General features: G+C 39.8%; 1 protein-coding gene across 2 annotated transcripts in view; it reads right to left on the bottom strand.

The window, feature by feature from the left end:
* Positions 1-147: 147 nt before the first annotated feature.
* The window catches only part of dock4b (dedicator of cytokinesis 4b), a 114123-nt gene continuing 96951 nt past the window's right edge, over positions 148-17319 (bottom strand). For both annotated transcript variants that reach the window (XM_086058546.1, XM_086058547.1), the window contains 9 exons: positions 14449-14568; positions 14026-14147; positions 12648-12768; positions 10783-10864; positions 8467-8576; positions 7245-7317; positions 5401-5520; positions 4507-4568; positions 148-2030 (listed from right to left, as the gene is read on the bottom strand). In XM_086058546.1, coding sequence (XP_085914672.1) covers positions 1596-2030; positions 4507-4568; positions 5401-5520; positions 7245-7317; positions 8467-8576; positions 10783-10864; positions 12648-12768; positions 14026-14147; positions 14449-14568 — 1245 coding nt within the window. In that variant the 3' untranslated portion in view covers positions 148-1595. The remainder of the gene's footprint in view (positions 2031-4506; positions 4569-5400; positions 5521-7244; positions 7318-8466; positions 8577-10782; positions 10865-12647; positions 12769-14025; positions 14148-14448; positions 14569-17319) is intronic.

Genomic DNA, 17319 nt, shown 5'->3' with positions numbered 1-17319 from the left:
AAACATTGAGAAGCCAATTGGGAGCAGACAATGCAGGCTCTTTTTAGGCAACACAGTCTAAAATCTGTTGGCGCTTAGCTCACTTTTTAGCTTGCTAAACACTGAGATTAATTTAATTTTAATACAGCATCTAATAACACAACAAGCAACAATTACAGTGGGTAGTTTATTGAACTTGTAAATGTGTTAGGCGTCATTAAAGCATGACCTTTTATTTTTCTACACTCACAAAAACCATAAAAGTTTGCACATTTATAATAATCATTTGCTGCTTCAACATTACATTCAAAGCTGTAAATTGTTATAACTACATTTTGTTAAAAACACAGTATTTACATAAATTGCAATACATTTATTTTATTTTATATTTGGCTTACTTACATTAATCTCATCACATAATTTACAGGCTCTCCAGAACTGATTAATGGGAATATTTTAGGAACAAAAAATTCACAACAACTCAAACAACTACAAAAATGAGACACACAAACAATACTAAAGCTAATCCCCTCCCATTCTCAAAACAATGCATCACTGGACTCATATTTGATGCTGAATGTCCTCTATCGTGTGTACCCAAATGGACGAGCCACAGAGCAATAGCTCCACAATACGATGCCATTTAACAGGATCATTTGCTTAGTGCAGTCAAGAACCATCTGCTTTTAAACTTTACAGTGATTTCTGTGCCAATTATTTTATCCAATAGAGAATACATATCAGTACTTGTCGCGTTAATGACAGCATTATAGAATTGTGCTTAATGTTACATATGATCAGTAGATTAGAGCATTTGGGGTCTCCAAAAATCGCCTTTCAGACTCTGCTGAGATGAGCATTTCCTCGGCTTCTTGGCACTATTAAAAAACAAAAAACAAAAACATGTTCTCCATTGTGCATTATACTTTGGCACAATACTTGTACCCCATCCCTTTAAGGTCATGCAATATGGTCAAGGACAAGCTCAGGCTCGAAAGCATGCAAAATGCCAATATTTGTTTGGTCCAACTTCATGTTTAAGTCTTCATTGAAAAGTGCAAAGCTGATTGGAAAAAGTCTACAGAGGGCAGCGGGTTGGCAAGTGGACGATTGGCCTCGGGCGAAAGAACCTTCCAAAGTTGCTGGTCTTCAAACATTAAAGTTATCTTTGCTAAAAGTGTCCTGGTGAGGAAATGTCACTTATAGTCGTACCATTGCTCATGTGGATATGATTATTGATCTTTGTTGAACTGCACTTTAGCCAAAGTGCATGCTCCATCTCAAGCACCATTTTAGCCATACAGTGTACAAATGTACAATTGTTACAAAAGAAAAAGAAACGTGCAAGATTGACGGTTTCCAATACTTAAGGCAAAAACAATCCTCATACAGTATATACTAATATACATATATGCGAAATGATGACACCTATCAAAACTGTCGTTTTAAGTGTAAACACATCTAATCAAGCTATATAAAAACTATGTTCAGTTTTTAAAAAGGGCCTGTCATGTATCGGAGTGGAGGTACGGGATTGTAAGCTGAAAAATCAAAGAAAGTTGCGTGCCCAGTAGAAAAGTGCAAATAATGCCAGTGTGTTTCTTCCTGCCGCATTCCTATAGCTGGGAGACCTTCCGGGGCAGAGGCCTCGGCCTGGGGACGCGAGGGTCCGAGGTTGCGTCCAGCTTCATGCTGCCTGTGCGCAGCTGGTGAGGTTTGGGGGGCAGGGCGGGGGGGTCCGTCTGCGGGGGGATGGACAGGCTGTGTGGCAGCGGCACGGGCCTGCTGCGGGGGTTGTTCCTCTCGTAGACGCTGTACGGCGGCGGCGTCTTGTTCTCTCTGCGGATGGGCTCGTCGGGGGCGGCGCTGGGCGTGGTGGCCGGCGGCGGCGGCTCGCCGGCCGCCAGCTCGGTGCCCGACGCCTCCGACACGCTGCAGCGGCTGAGCGAGGAGATGCCGCTGCTGTAGCTGCCCGAGAGGACGGGCGAGTTGGAGACCAGGCTTGTGGAGTGGCACTCGGTTGGCGACGGGGTGAAGGGTGGCATGGTGGCCTGGCGGGGGCAAGACAAACACGCAAACGTTACTTCTCCTCTGACCACTCGTGTCTCAATCGAATTCGCTTTTTACTGAACAGGTAGGCGGCGATTTGCGGCGATTTACGACCACGTTCTGTTATCATCTGTCTTAATGTCATTTAGACAGCGGTTGCTAACAAACTTCTGGTGCGATGTAATTTACAATATCTTTATTTTTGCTAGACATGCTGGATTAGTGCTTCTCAAAATGTATTTAGCCGCAGTGTGCATTCATTTATACACAAAATAATTGGGTCCAAAATTGCCCAACCCAAACATATTAGGTAAGTTGGGTCAAATGAATAACCCAAAAACAGCCCAATGTTGTGCTTTTTTCTCAAAAAAGAAAAAATTATTTGGGGGGTTGTTTATTACATAATCCAATTTTGGGGGCCTATTAATTAAATTAGATTTAATTAAATGACCCAACCTTTTGTGTTTCATAACTCAAAAAGTTAGATAAGTCTTAAGTGTTTAATTAGACTAGCAATTCGCAATGGAGATTCCAAACATTTTCATCTGTTGTGAATGATTCACTCTCAAAAATAGCTCAATTTGGGTCAAAATGAGACCAATACACAACTTTCTTCAATTTCACCCGACTTTCTGGGTTGTATTGCACAAAACGACCCGATTCTTTGAGGGACAGAGCAACCTAATTGTTTGGGGTGGTTTTGTGCGAAACAACCCAGAAAGTCAGGTGAAATTGAACAAAGTAATGTATTGGTGTCTTTTTGACCCAAATTGTGCTATTTTTTGACGCAATTGTTTTTAAAGTGAATCATTCACCCTCTCATTCACAACCAATGGAAATTGTTCGAATCTCCATTGAGTATTGCTAATTGTCTAATTAAACACTTGGGCTAATCTAACTTTTTGAGTGAAACACAAAAGGTTGTGTCCAAAATAATAACCCACAAACAACCACAAAATTATTTTTTTTTTGTAAAAGAAAATAACCTACAAAATTGGGCTGTTTTGTGAGTTATTCATTTGACCCAACTTATAAGTCAAATTAACTCAAATAGTGGATTGGCCCATTTTTGACCCAAATTGGGTTATTTTAGACCCAACTGTTTTTGAATGAATGAATGAATTAATTAATTTCTCAAAAACAAGCACGCACGCACGCACGCACGCACGCACGCACCCCTCCCCCCTCACACACATATATTTATATATAAATATAAAGAAAAGAAAAGAACATTTTAGAATGTACATATATATTAGAAAGTAAAAAGATATAAGGTATGTATTATATAATTGCCATGTAACAAGAGGTTTGTTGTCTGATTGTGCCGACTGACGACGACACTACAGGTTTGCACTCCATCCCGCTGCAGACACGCCACCATGTTGTGCGCAAATATACACGCACAGCTATGATTGACAGCGCACGAGCTGTCACTCACACTTGCAGAGACGCTTTTTCGCTTCTTTTTTCTCCTCCCCGCAAGCCGTCACCTGCGACAAAAGCGCCACGCTTGGCGCTGTCGCCTGTGACGAGCACACAAAGACGACAGAGCGCCAGGAAAAAAGCCTTTAGCCTCATTAAGAGCTCCATCTGTGCTTCCTAAAGCTTTACAGGACATCTATTAAACTACTTAGAGGACTCCCTCTGTCAATAAACAGAGATGGGGTGTAAAATCACATTAATGTTTGTATGGGAATTCTATTCATGTTTTTTTTTTAGGGGCGTCAGGCGATTCAAATGTTTAATCGTAATTAATTGCATGACTTCAATAGTTTACTCACAATTAATTTTTAATCTGTTCTAAATGTACAATAAAATATTTTTTCTAAGTTTTTATACTCTTGTTAAGAAAGAAGTGGTAAAAATGTTAAACTAATAGAAATATGGCTGCATCTTTTAGTCATTGATACATATTTCATAATAATTAAAAGTTAAATAATTAAAAATACGTAATGTATTGTAAAAAACGAGTGTGATATTGATTTGTGTTGAGGTCATTATCTGCCACTAGATGGCATAATTGCATTTATAAGACGGTGGTGATATTCTCTATTTAATTTTTAACATGAAGTAACTTGTAAAATTCTGCACATTTTTAAAAATTGTAAAGTACAACTTCTTTCCACAAATATATGCATTATTATTACATTTATTACTGCTAAATTTTGATGTGGACATGTTTGCTGCGTTGCGACTGGAATTCCCACCAGTACAGGCTTTCCAAGTAAGGGGTGGTCACTAATCGCGCGTTAAAAAAATGAGTGACATTAAAGGAACTTTAAATTAACTCAAAATTAACACTCATTTTGACACCACTCGTTTTTTTGTGTGCTCTCTAAAATGACCCAAAAAGCTGTCTAAATAGGAAAATAGTACAGTGTCTTTTGGCTGTCATATGATTCAACGCAACGCCTCAGTTGGCCATTCAAAATACTGCAAAAACATTGGCAAGACAAGGTCAAAAGAAACAGAACCAACCTTTTGCGGCGACCTGGACATGAGAATGGGAGACTGCGACCTCATGTTTTTCGCCGAAGAGCCTGCGTGGTGAGAAGCAGAGAAAAAGAGGAGCCGATGAAATAGAGGGGAAATTCAAATAGTTTGCGCCCACCAGCAGCGCGCCGTGACTCATGCAAACACGAGTCGGCCCCGTGGCTCCAAGCGTGAATGAATCAAATGGTCGTGGTCGTGGGGGTCCTTGGGGCGGCCTTAAATGCTTTTTAGACGTGGAACAGCTGCTGTCGCCTCTTGCAACAAGGGCAAGGGGGGGGGGGGGGGGGGGAACTCAAGCATCTGTTTATTACATTACCGGGACAAATAAGTAAATAACGGTTTGAAAGGATGTTTCTCAAAGGGGACTGATAAAATCAAATCAGTTTAGTCTGGTTTGCAAAACTACAAAAATGGAATGACAATCCTGCCACATGTGCATGTTCTTATATGTCTGCGCTATTCTAATGTGGTATGTTGGAATACATTGATGATTTGATCAAAATAACGTCACATTTGATAGAAGTGTTCCGTGTTTGATTTGAGGTTAGTCGAGTTCAAATATGCAAATAAAATGCACAATCTGGACAAAAGTAATGAAACACTTCAAAATCAACAGATCCATCAATCAAGGGTTGACTCATTCACTGCCATTGGCGGCTATAAACGTCAAAGATCTTCTTTTTTTTTCTGGACTGGAAGTGAATAACTTAATCATAACTTTAGTCTGAATTAATCATTGTCGACAGTTGTAGGCAATCATCTCATTTAGTTGTTTTCTTTGTTTTATAACAGTTTAAAAAAATCCATTTCGATAAACTATAATGTCTGCAAACCTTTGTCCATGCGTGCATGTGGATTTTCTGGAATGGAATGGAATACCTGTGTAAGGTGGCCTGGGAGGGATGGGAGGGACTAGCAGCAGCTTGCCAACAGGGTCAGAGAAGGACGGCACGCCCTCTTTGACGCTGTCCAGGCTCCAGCTACTGGGCGTGGGTCGCACTTTTGATGGCACACGGACACATCACAATCACCACGACAACAACAACAAGATGGCGATTGCATGCACAAACGTGACACATCATGCGTGTTTGGGGAAATGCAAACATCATCATGCAAACCAAACATTGTGAATATTATTATTAGCATTGTCAGCATTATACTGCAAGATAAAAGTACAGTAGTGTGACTAAAAATATACAATAATAACAATAATAAATGACATGCATATAAAATCAAATCATAACATAATAATAGACATTAAGTATAATTACATTAGTATGTGGAAAAGATACATAAAACAGAATTCACCAAAATTGGAAGTAAAATTACAAAAATATAACAATTAGAAAATTGAAGTAACTAAATGTGTATTATAAAGGGAAAAAAAATCATGAAAAATATATGTAAAAAAGTAGTGAAAATGTATTTGTGAATAATAACATAAAAATAATAATGATAATAATAATGGAAAATTTAGCAAGAATTATAAGTAAAACAAAAATAAGAAAATTTAATTAGACTGTGTATAATGAAGGAAAAAATTACAAATTTTTGCATATATAGTAATAATAATAATAATAATAATGAAAATTTAAGTACCACTATTAGTAAATGGAAATGTATTTGTGTATAATTAAATCATTTTATAATGATGATGATATAATAATAATAATGATAATACCCAATACTGTAAAACAACAAGTAAATAGAAAATTGAAGTCGAATACATGTGCAAAAAAATTATCTGAAATTTAAGAAAAATTACACCATTATGAATTTTTAAAATTAAATGAATGTGTAATATTTTCCGTTTTACCCACACAAAAAAACATTCGCACGCAGAATGCAAAAACCTTACAAAAATCTTCATTTGATCTGACCACTTTACACGTTTGAAGCGTATATTGATATTAGTTGGTTGAAGGAAATAGCGCATAATCAACAATATTTTTGTTGTACTGACTTATCATCAAAAATGGATGATGCTTGAAATGTAGATACAGTCCTTAGTTGCTTTTCATTACAGTCTAAGGAAAACATTTGAAGCTCATTGTCGAAAGAATTAAAAACAGTCTACTGTAATTGGTATCCGCAATTAGAAGGTGTCAAATCACACAGCACATGTGATCACAGATTTTCTGCAAATTGTCACACGAGTGTTCTTTCATCGTAATTGCGACGTCGTGTACATAAACGTGTTAAGTTAGCATATTGTGGCGACGCTTCCTCATTTGCACGCACGCCGCCGGCGCGCCGCCATCGCCCTGGAAAGGCGAGGAAGCAACCCGGCCTCATCTCGAGACAACGCTTCCGCTGTTGTCGCTAATTATTTCACAGGCTGCTCGCAGATGCACAGTTTTGTTCGTTACGGTGCTCATGGAAGGAAAAAATGCAGAGCTAGTTTTGTGAAACTTATGCATTTGTTTTTCCTCAGATAACATAAGAGATGTGTATGCTAAAAATTAAATAAAAAAAAGATAACCCGGGGCTTTGCTTATGAATTCCACACACATCAATCAGCAAAAGCTGGGATTGTATGACTCACGCAAATGCCCACTCTAATTAGATATGCGGCTTCCAACACAATCGCTGTGATGTGCTTGATGCAGTCAGAGAGCAATTCATTAACTGAACACTCGGGAGGATCATTCCAAGACACATGGCGAGCATGAGAAGAAGCGCGTTTCCAGAAAGTTGCGCAAAAGTCAAGTGGTGCTTTTTACCTTTGTCTGGAGCTGAGAGGTTGGGGTCACTGCGGGGTAACGTGGTGTCACCTATTTGATGAGGAGCAGCCCTCTGTACACACAAAGAAAATTATTTGGCATTGCACAACCTTTCCAGTATTTAAGGAACATACATTGTTCACATAAGTGTGTCCTAATTACAGTAATCTGTGAGTTTTATTTTTAAAGTTTTATTTTTTTTTAATCAACATTGCATTAGTAGCTAAGAGCTACAAGCAAGAACATGATGCCCTCGCTACAATTTTTTTCTCCACAACTTGTGTGCAGGTGTAGTGCGGGGGAGTTGAACGGCCTTGAGAAGAAAACATGTTTGTTATGTTTTTTTATTCTTTAAATGAAATCCGCGTGTGCACACGCTGGCCTTCAATCGGAAATGCAAGCATAACGTGCTTTCTGAATGCTTCAACGTTCGCTGTCAATTTTCAACAGCGTTTTATGAAGGCTCACCTTCAGAAAAAAACAACCCTTTTGTGTCTCTCACACACACGCACACTACTGTATATATATATATATAATGTTATATCTGCTCTATATGTACAATGACATTTACAATTAAATATTTTCTTTCTAAGTTTTCATACTTTTGTTAACATAAAAGTGGAAAATAATTTAAAATAGAAATATCTTCTTATCATCTGTTAGTCATTGATACATATTTTAACTGAATTTCATTCATCAAATTCAGTTAAAATTAAAAATAAGTACTATACTGTAAAAACGAGTGTGATATTGATTTGTGTTGGCCATTTTTCTACCACTAGGTGGCATAATTGCATTTGTAAGACATTGATGACAGCTCAGTGCATTTTTCTTTTCATATAAAGAGCTATCTAATCTTTAACATGAAGTAACTCGTGAAATTCTGCACATTTTTAAAATAGTAAATTACACCTTCACCCGTCTCGACAAATATATGCATTATTATTACATTTCTTGCTGCTGAATTTTGACGTGGTGGGCGTGTCTGCTGTGTTGCAGCTGGAATTCCCCCAGTATGTGGCATTAAAGGAAATTAACGCAAAATTAATGCACTAAGTTTGACTCCCCTAAAATAAAAAAATTAATAAATAAATATATATATATATATATATATATATAAATATGCAGGGTTCTTGTTTTGCCATAGATAAGCAATGGCTGAATATATGCATACATAACCTTGAACATCCAATGTAGTTGTTATGTGCGTGCATGTATTAACCTGCGCAGGGTCCAGAGGGTTGGGGAAGATGGCACTGACGGGCCTCTCTCTGGGCGACAGGCAGGCGTTTTCTCTGGAGTGCTTGTGTTTCTCGGCCATCTGCGGTGAACCTGCAGTGGGCGGCCATGAGTCAGCGCAGGAACACACAGAGCAGTGGCGGCGGGGGAGGCGTTAGACTGAGTCCAATTCCCCTACTGCAAGCCTCGGCAACATGATAAACAGCCCACGTTCTCCTTCAGAGTGGACAAGCGCGACGGATGGCGCAACATCTCTCAGCGTTTCGTGGTTGGCTCGCAGCCAGTTAAGAACACACAAGCAATAAGTCACAACGGGCTTTACGGCAAGCCACGGGCCACGTTTATAAGGGCGCCAGCTGCTCGCCAAAGAGGAGCTTCTACGCGTCCATAAACGTCGACGTATATTCAGTCTTTTTATGATTTGGTTCAGGCAGAAATATAGCGCGATAAGAAGAAGGGCGAGAGAAGACTTTAGATATTCAGCAGAGGCTGAAATGAGATCCAAGAGGTTTTCCTCTGAGTTGTCGTCTTGTACTCCAAGTTGCTCGGGTTCTGCTCATTTTCGCTTAGTATTCAGACCATTTCTCACTTCCTAACTTTTCATTCTCGTCGTTAGTGTGCTACGTGCGGCCTGAGCTGTCTATCTGGCTTCGAAGCACAACAGTCGCGATGACATCCACGTTCAAGAGCGTCCGTTTCCTACACGTGCCTCGAAAGACAAACAATAAACAACTGAGGCCATTTTATTTTCTATTCACTTTGGCTTTAGAGTCACATTCAAACTCTGCATGACGTCATTAGAACTGATTTTGCCAGGGTGAAATTCAAAATAATCATTAAACACACGGACGGACACCTCAGTTAATGAATGAAAAAACACATTGGCCACAGAAAGAGCCAGGTTATAGGCAAATACTATCGCCAAGCAACTTGATGTTCCTGCGACTGCAGTTGCACGTTTTTCAGAAATGTAAAAGCCACGGGACTGACAGGGGGAATACAAAAATAACCCAGAATAAGAATGGAAAGGTGAACTCCAAGGTCATGATATTAGTGCTGTCACTATTGAATATTTTTAGAATCAATTAATCTATTGTTTATTCAATTGACTAATCGTATTCATTGTAATTTTGCATTTGCAAGTCTATTACAAAATCATTACATGATTACTGTTTATTAACCAGTGATTGGAGGTTACTTGGTACTTTATATTTATATAGTGATAAAAAAAAAAAGAGAATTGATGTACTATGTTAGCAGTTCGGTCATTGCTTTCCTAAGTAAAAACAGATGTTTGCAAATGTCTTATTTGAATTCAATACAGAAATCGGTGGTCAATTACTGTTGCTATACTAAAATCTGAGGATTTGGACAATTTTGAATTTAAAAAATGGCTCCAAACGGTTACACGATTATTAAAATGGTTATTTATTAATTTGATAATCAATCTATTCAATTGTGTGAGCAGGATGTTGAGTCAACATCCTTCATTGTGAGACCAAAAAGGACACCATTGTCGAAAGTAAATCATAAAAAAAACGAGGATGGATTTTTGCCCATGATGACAAGCCACAAAGCTTCTGGGAGAATGTCATAATTTGTCACACGAACAGACGAGACAAAACTGGAACTCTTGCTCTATGTTAACAGACGCAAAAACGAAGCATACCAATGAAATACGGAGGAGGCTCGGTTATGTTCTGGGCCTGCTTTGCTGCATCTCGCACGGAGTGTCTTTAATTCGTACCAAGGTTATTTTAGTTAACGAAAACTAACGAAAAGACTAAAAATAAAATTCCAAAAATATTTTCGTGAACAAAATAAAATAAAATGAAAATTCCTTTTAATAAACGAAAACTAACTAAAACTACATTTTACATTTACAAAACTAACTAAAACTATAATTATTGCGAAAATGGTCATGGATCTTTCAACAGGATAAAGACCCAAAACATAGCTAAAAGCATCCAAGAATGGCAAAAACATTGGACTATTTTCAAATGGCCTCCTATCAGCCCTGATCTAAATCCTATTCAACATCTGTGGAAGTAGTAGAAAAATGCTGCCTGGAGAAAAAAAAAACGTGAAACCTGGGACAAATGGAACAGTTCAGCTCAATGCAGCCATGAAGAGTTGGTGAAAACAACTGCTGGGAGGAGCATTGAAAGACATTTTGGATTGCACAAATTGCTTGAAAAGGTTGTGCAACAAAAAATTATGTTAAGTGTAGCGTCATTTTTGTCCAGGCTTTGCCGTGCAAAAGTTTGAACACGAACGCTTTAGAAGACGCGATTCTCACCTCGGGCACTGGAGGGCGCTGAGCTGGTGACATTGGGCGAGGCAGAGTGGTTGGAGCTCAGGCTTGAGGTAGACGGACTGGGCTGCAAGACGGGAACACAAAAAAAACAAGCATGTTATCATCATGAGCCATCAAACCCGTGTTGTTGCTAATGATGAGTCTTTTGAGAGAGTGCGCCTGACGTCAAACGAGGCCATCACGCCTCGCGTTGTGCAAAAAGAACAAAGTCAAAATGGCTCAAGAGGCTTTAACGGCCGCAGAAAGGCACTTGAGGCCCTCGCCTCGCGCCGGACGAGGGCTTCGCGTGTTCAAAGGAGGACACGACTAAATTCTCACAAGATGTGACCAGCAAATCGCATTACTGCAAAAACTTCTAGCATGGATCTTGCTCCAAACATGATGGCAAATGTAAGTAAGCCTGCACCCAAGCTACAGGATGGTGCAACATGAACCTACAATTGCTGCAGTATGTGCGCATCCATGGCAATGGCTGCCAAAAAACATATTAATTTTTCACATTTTTACTCTTCCTCCCCCAAACGGCATAAAAACAAAGAACATTTTTTGAGCTGTCTTATTCCCTCAGATCTGTCTGTCTGATGTCGTGTTATACAGCCGTGAATTTGAAACCTCCATTTTCAGGTTTTTTCAGGAGTTTGATGCTGCAAATGCGTTTCGCAATAAAGATTATTTTCATTAACAAAAACTAACAAAGTAAGTAAAGCTAAGGAAAGAATGAAAACAAAACAAGTAAAACATAAAAAACAAACAAAAAACGAAAATGTAAAAAAAAAAAAAACTAAGGCTGTGCAATTAATCCAAATGTTATTACAATTTCAATTATTCCACTCCACAATTACAAAATCACCATAATCGTTAAAAAATTATTATTAATACTAATTTTTGAGTTGTTTGAATTTATACATTTGCGCCTTTTCAAATTTTTTTAAAATAAATAATTTAATACATTTTGTTATAGTGTTTCAAACAATTCTATTTGTTTAATATTTTCTGTTTTTTACATTTAAATATTTTCTTGTTTTGTACACACAAAAAAGATCGTCCCACTGCACAAGTGCACAGTGCACAAGCAACTTCGAATTTTTGCCAACATGAATAAATAAATAAATATATTTTATTATAAATATATATTATTATAAATTCTGTTTGGTCCAAAAGGCTCTTACAGAATTATAGTGTTAATATTTTTTTAAAGTGTAAAAATGTTCTTGTTTTGAGCCCAAGAATAAATAACCGTTTGAATAATCATGATTTCAATTATTGCTAAAAATAATCATGATTATTATTTTTTCCATAATCGAGCAGCACTAACTAAAACTATCTGAAAGTACAATTTACATTTACAAAACTAAACTAAAACTATAATTATAAAAACTATAATTATAATATAATATATTAGAATTATAGTGAAAATGTCCTTAGTTTTTGTCTTTGGTAAATAATTCAATGCATGAGCCTTTTTAAAATGATTTTTATATTAACCGGAATAAGGACGTTTGAAAGTGTGTCACACAGAAGTGATGTCATCTAGCAGCAGCCAATAGAAAAGCACCTTCAGATGACATCACTCCTATCTGACAATTTTGCGTGCTTTTTTATTTAATTCTGCTGAAACGCAACGCTAGGTAAGAAGTGCGTTACTTTTTTCATTTTACCATGCTACTTATTAAATCTTGCACACAAGTGATACATGTTTTTAGAATGAAAACTAATACTAAAATTAAACTAAAACTAAGCACAAAACTAATAACAGCTAATTAAAAAAAAAAAAAAAACTATAATGAAAATTCTAAAACCCTGTTCTCACTGTAGATGTGAATTCTTGGCGTGGTGCGTTCAAGTACCTGCATGTTGAAGACTTCATCTGAGCTCTCCGACTGCCCCGTGATGTTGCTGACCTCGTTGGACGCCTGAGAGGACAGCGAAGACGAGGAGTAGCGGTTCACCGCCGGGTAGCTGAGGAGACTAGCGGGGATGAAAAATGGTGTCAAAAACCAAGAAGGAATAAGAAATCAGAATCAAATGTTTAGCCATTATAGTGACTCACCAAGATGCCGCGAGAGGAGAAAGAGGACGAGAAGGAGGACAAACAGAGACATAAATGGGAGGAAAATGTCAAATTTGAAGATAATGACAGCTTCCTCCGATGGAGGAAACACAAAAGGTTTGCTTGAAATCCCCACAAAAATGAATAAATATGAAATTCAAAACTCAAAGAAACGAGAAGGGAAATGTCAAGAGGGAAGCGGATGCAACGCAGGCAGCATCTTCCTGCGTGCCACCGCCGCCCCCTGGGATCAAACTGTGGAGTCAGAATGTCGCAAGGAGACAGTGTGGCAGGGTCACTGAACACATCAACACACACATGCAAACAATTTGACTGCCGCTCACACAATCGCCGGCCGACCCGTCAGCGGCCGACTGCATACAGATGGAAGGCAAGATGAGCACAAAGGCACGAGGTGGCGTTTGAGGTGAAGAGAAGACGTGCAAAAGTTTCCAATAAAACAGGGAAGATGAAGTCACATTGGGACAAAAGACGGATTCAATATTAAAGCCGCGCTTCCACCAAGTACTTCAGTTGTCAAAAATCATAAATGGTACCAAAACATCGCATCCATTTTGGGCACAGAAGTGTTGTGCTTTAGAAAGAGTTGATTGGTCCAATTGTGACCCAGTGTAAACAAACAACTGGACAAAAATAACGGCAATAAAACTAAGTAGAAGAAATGCAATTTAAAAATGTTTAAAAAAAAAAAGGACCAGTATTTAATTGATTTTTTTTTAACATTCAATTAAAAGTAATAATGAAACTCAGTATGAAAAATGCAATCTAAAAATATTTTTACTGGTTTAAATCAGAATTGTTAAAAAAAAAAGAAAGAAGAGAGACCAGTATTCAACACAAATTTGTAGCTGTTTTTTTTTTTTTAACATTCAATTAAAAGTAATGTATATTGCTGGCGACGGGCCAAAATCTTGTCCCTCCAAAATGGGTCACTTTTGTCAGAAGACCTCAAAAACGGCATGCTTGTTCAACCATTCTCATTGCCTCAACAAAAACAACAAACCTTTTTCAACACTTTACAAATGACACCCTGACCAAAAATATAGAAATTTGCGAAAATAGTCAATTGTGACTTATGATGTTCCGGCCCGACTCCAGCGCTATATCCAGTCTACGTACATACATGCAATATAAATATGCATGGGTTTGTTCACCTTCGCCTGGCGACTCCTCTGCTGCCATCTGGGCTGATGATGCTGGGCACCGAGTTCCTGCATGTCCGTGGGCTTCCGTTGGTGAAGTGCACTGGGCTTGCCCGCACATAAGCTGGAAACTCCTGATGTTTGGTTCAAGGAAAAAAAAAAATACAAAAATCAAAGCAGAAATATACGATGAAGTATTAGGGCCACGTATAAATATATATGTATTTTTTAGAGGGTGGGTGCAATATTTAGAGAGAAAAAATCTTTATATCACTTTATAAAGTGGCAATTTTTTTATTTTTTTCTCTTAGAATATTACCCCACCTCTAACAAATATATATATATATATATATATATATATATATTTATTTATTTATTTATTTATTTATACGTGGCCCTAACTGCCTATTGATGAAAAATCGAGGCCCCACCAACCTGTATGCCCAGACTGGATTTCATCAAATGGAATTGGTCCACTAGCTTCTTGTGCAGAGGCCTCATGTCCTGAGGTACGACCTTCTCGTGCACAGCCAGGCCGTATTCCAGAATATGTGCCTGCAAGACAAACAGCAGCTGTTAATAAGCAAGACAAAGTGGCACGTGTCAATTTCTGGGGGATTTTGAGCCGCAGCAAGCACTCAGGTGTTTCATCCTTCACCTCCGAGGACTTGATTCAACTGTTTTACTCCAGACTTTCTGCCAAAGAGGTCATGATGATGCGCAGTCAAGCATAGCGAGCGCCGCTTCCTTTCTCCTCCTTCCTGCCTCGTTTGTTTATTTTCCTCGTCGTGACCTAGCCGTCCTCCCCTGTGGCCATTCTTCAAACGCGCCTTCTGCCCTTGCCTATATTTCAATATTCATATTCAACATATGCCGCCCGCGCATCATCATGCCAACAGATGTGTGCTGTTTTTATTCCAGCGCTCTCGCTTTACTTAATGCACCTTTATTGGAGCAGTCATTGAAGCAATGCAATTTGCTTTGTTTGGATCGTGTCCAACGTGGTTTCTTTGGTCGCTTTTGCCTAACACACAATCATGTGTCACTGCCATGATAGTTTTGTCATTCATTTCAACCACAGCTTAAGGTTTCATCTAAATCGCCCCCACTGGAATGCAACCCATTGTCACCATTTTTGACAAACTGTTAAATGACTCAAGTAAAAGACCATTTTTTATGGACAGAAACCATTTTTGGTGTGAAACTAGTGTAAAGTGATGGCTATTTTAAAATTGCTAGTCCACATAAAAGAAATGATGAATAAATTGGTGGACAAGTCTTGATGTTTAAAATGATACTTTTCCAATCATGCTTATTCTTATTTTGACTATTTGATTGAAACACATTTAAAACATTCATTTGAATATTTTTTTACAGCCCTATCGCCCCGCCGGGCTGGTCCCATATGCCCGCCGGGGTCCCGGTGGGGTGGGTGGGTGTTTGGTGGGCGGGTGCGCCTCCTGTGGGGGGGGGGGGTTGCACTGGTCGCTCCTCTTAACTCACTGCACTAGTTTTGCACAATACACTTTGTTTATAGACATATAGGGCACTTAACACACTTTGGGGGGTTGGGGTAGGTTGGAGACACCGTCTTCGCCCTACAACACCCCTCCAATTTTAATGCACCACACAACTGGGGGGGGAGGGTGCCTTCGTTTGGGGCAGACCACAGTATAGAGCAGTGCTGCAATCCCCTGTCCGTGTCCCCCCCCCCTCCCTTATTATTATTTTTTTAACGCACCACATACACTCACTGACATGACTGGACTGGGAGGCAGGTGGATCGGAGCGTGGGGAAAAAATTTCCCTCTGCTCCGGCTCACCTGCTCCCAATTTGAATGCACCACACACACACACACTTGTATATATATTGGGTGGGGTCACATTCAAGGTGTAGGGGTAGAGTTCGCCAGTCGGCGAGCTGGCGAACTCAGTAACAGGTTTAGCTTTCACTAAGAACGCTGGAGTGACGATCGGGGCCTTTCCCCGCTGGGCCTGGGGTTCGGGGGTGCCGCCCGTCCCCCGGTGCCGCCCGTCCCCCGGTGCCCCCATCTCCCCTTCTACCCCCGGGGATCCGTCCCTCCATGCGGCGAGGTGGGGTGGGCGCGGGTGCCCTCTCCGCTCCACTGTCCAGCCCCTCTCCGGCACTGATGCCTCGGTACGGGGGTCCCCGGGGTCGGGGGCTGGCGGTTGGTGGGGGTGGAGGTTGTGGGGGGGTGTCTGGGGGTTTGGGGGCCGCTGGGGCTGGGTTGGGGTGGATGGGGGGGGGCGGGTTTAGCGGGGGCTGTGGACCGGTGGGGTGCCTGGCGGGCCTGCAGTGCCCCGTCCTGCTGCGTTGGGTTGGGGGCGCAGGCCGTGTTGGGGTGGGGGGCGCTCCTGCTCCTGGGTTTGCTCTTTGGTCGGTGGCCCCTGCGGGGCCCGGGGGTTGTCCCTTGGCGCTGCCGTGGCCTGGGGGGCCCTGAGGTGTTGCGCTTGCTCTGTCCTGGCAGGGGTCGACGGCTCCCCTCTTTGGTGGAGATTTTCATGCATGCCAGATCCACCACACCAGCATCTATCGAAACTCAGACACAATCTGCTTCTTCCTCTGGTCGTTGAATGGAGGCTGGTGCTTCGTCTGTCCTTCCTTCCTTTCCTCAGTCTCTCCTTTGGTCTCTTGAGGTCTCCCTGATTTGTTGGAATTTAGATGTTTCTGGGGTTGGTAAAGGACTTTGGTTGGTGGCCCGGTGGGTGTTGGGTGGTGTCTGGTCGGTGCTGGATTTCACTTTCCTTTCTTTTCTTTGGTCCTTCCTCGGGTCTACTGACGGCCTCACGACTCTGGCTGGATTCTGAAGTGTTCGGTTTAGGTGAACGGTATGGGATTTTTTAATAGGTTTTAGGTGAACTAATGAATACACACTCACACGCACGCACATACAAAATAAAAATTAATTAAAAACAAATAATAAGAAAAAAAAGAGAGCAATGATGATGACATGTCAAATCTGTAAAATTACTGAATGAACTGAGCTCTCCAGAAAATAAAAATAAAAGTTTTTTTTTACAGTCCATTAAAAATAATAATAATAATTTTTTCAAGTTGACATACAATTTTTTAAATGCTAAAATATTTTCAATCACTTAATATTTGCATTATTTTGTTGAATATTTTTTTCATTAAACTTTTAAAAGTGTGTAGAAAATTTTGATTTTTCAGTGTTTATTCATTTTAACCCACTATTATGTTCAAAAAATACATGTTCTATCACATCAATGTACATTTTTTTATATGGTTGTAGGTCTAGTAATTGCGGGACTATGTTACATGGG

The sequence above is a fragment of the Leptonotus elevatus genome, chromosome 17, assembly GCF_054856555.1.
Source record: "Leptonotus elevatus isolate MCC_2025b chromosome 17, RoL_Lele_1.0, whole genome shotgun sequence".
NCBI classification, from domain to species: Eukaryota; Metazoa; Chordata; class Actinopteri; order Syngnathiformes; family Syngnathidae; genus Leptonotus; species Leptonotus elevatus.
This window is presented reverse-complemented; position numbering and strand designations above follow the sequence as displayed.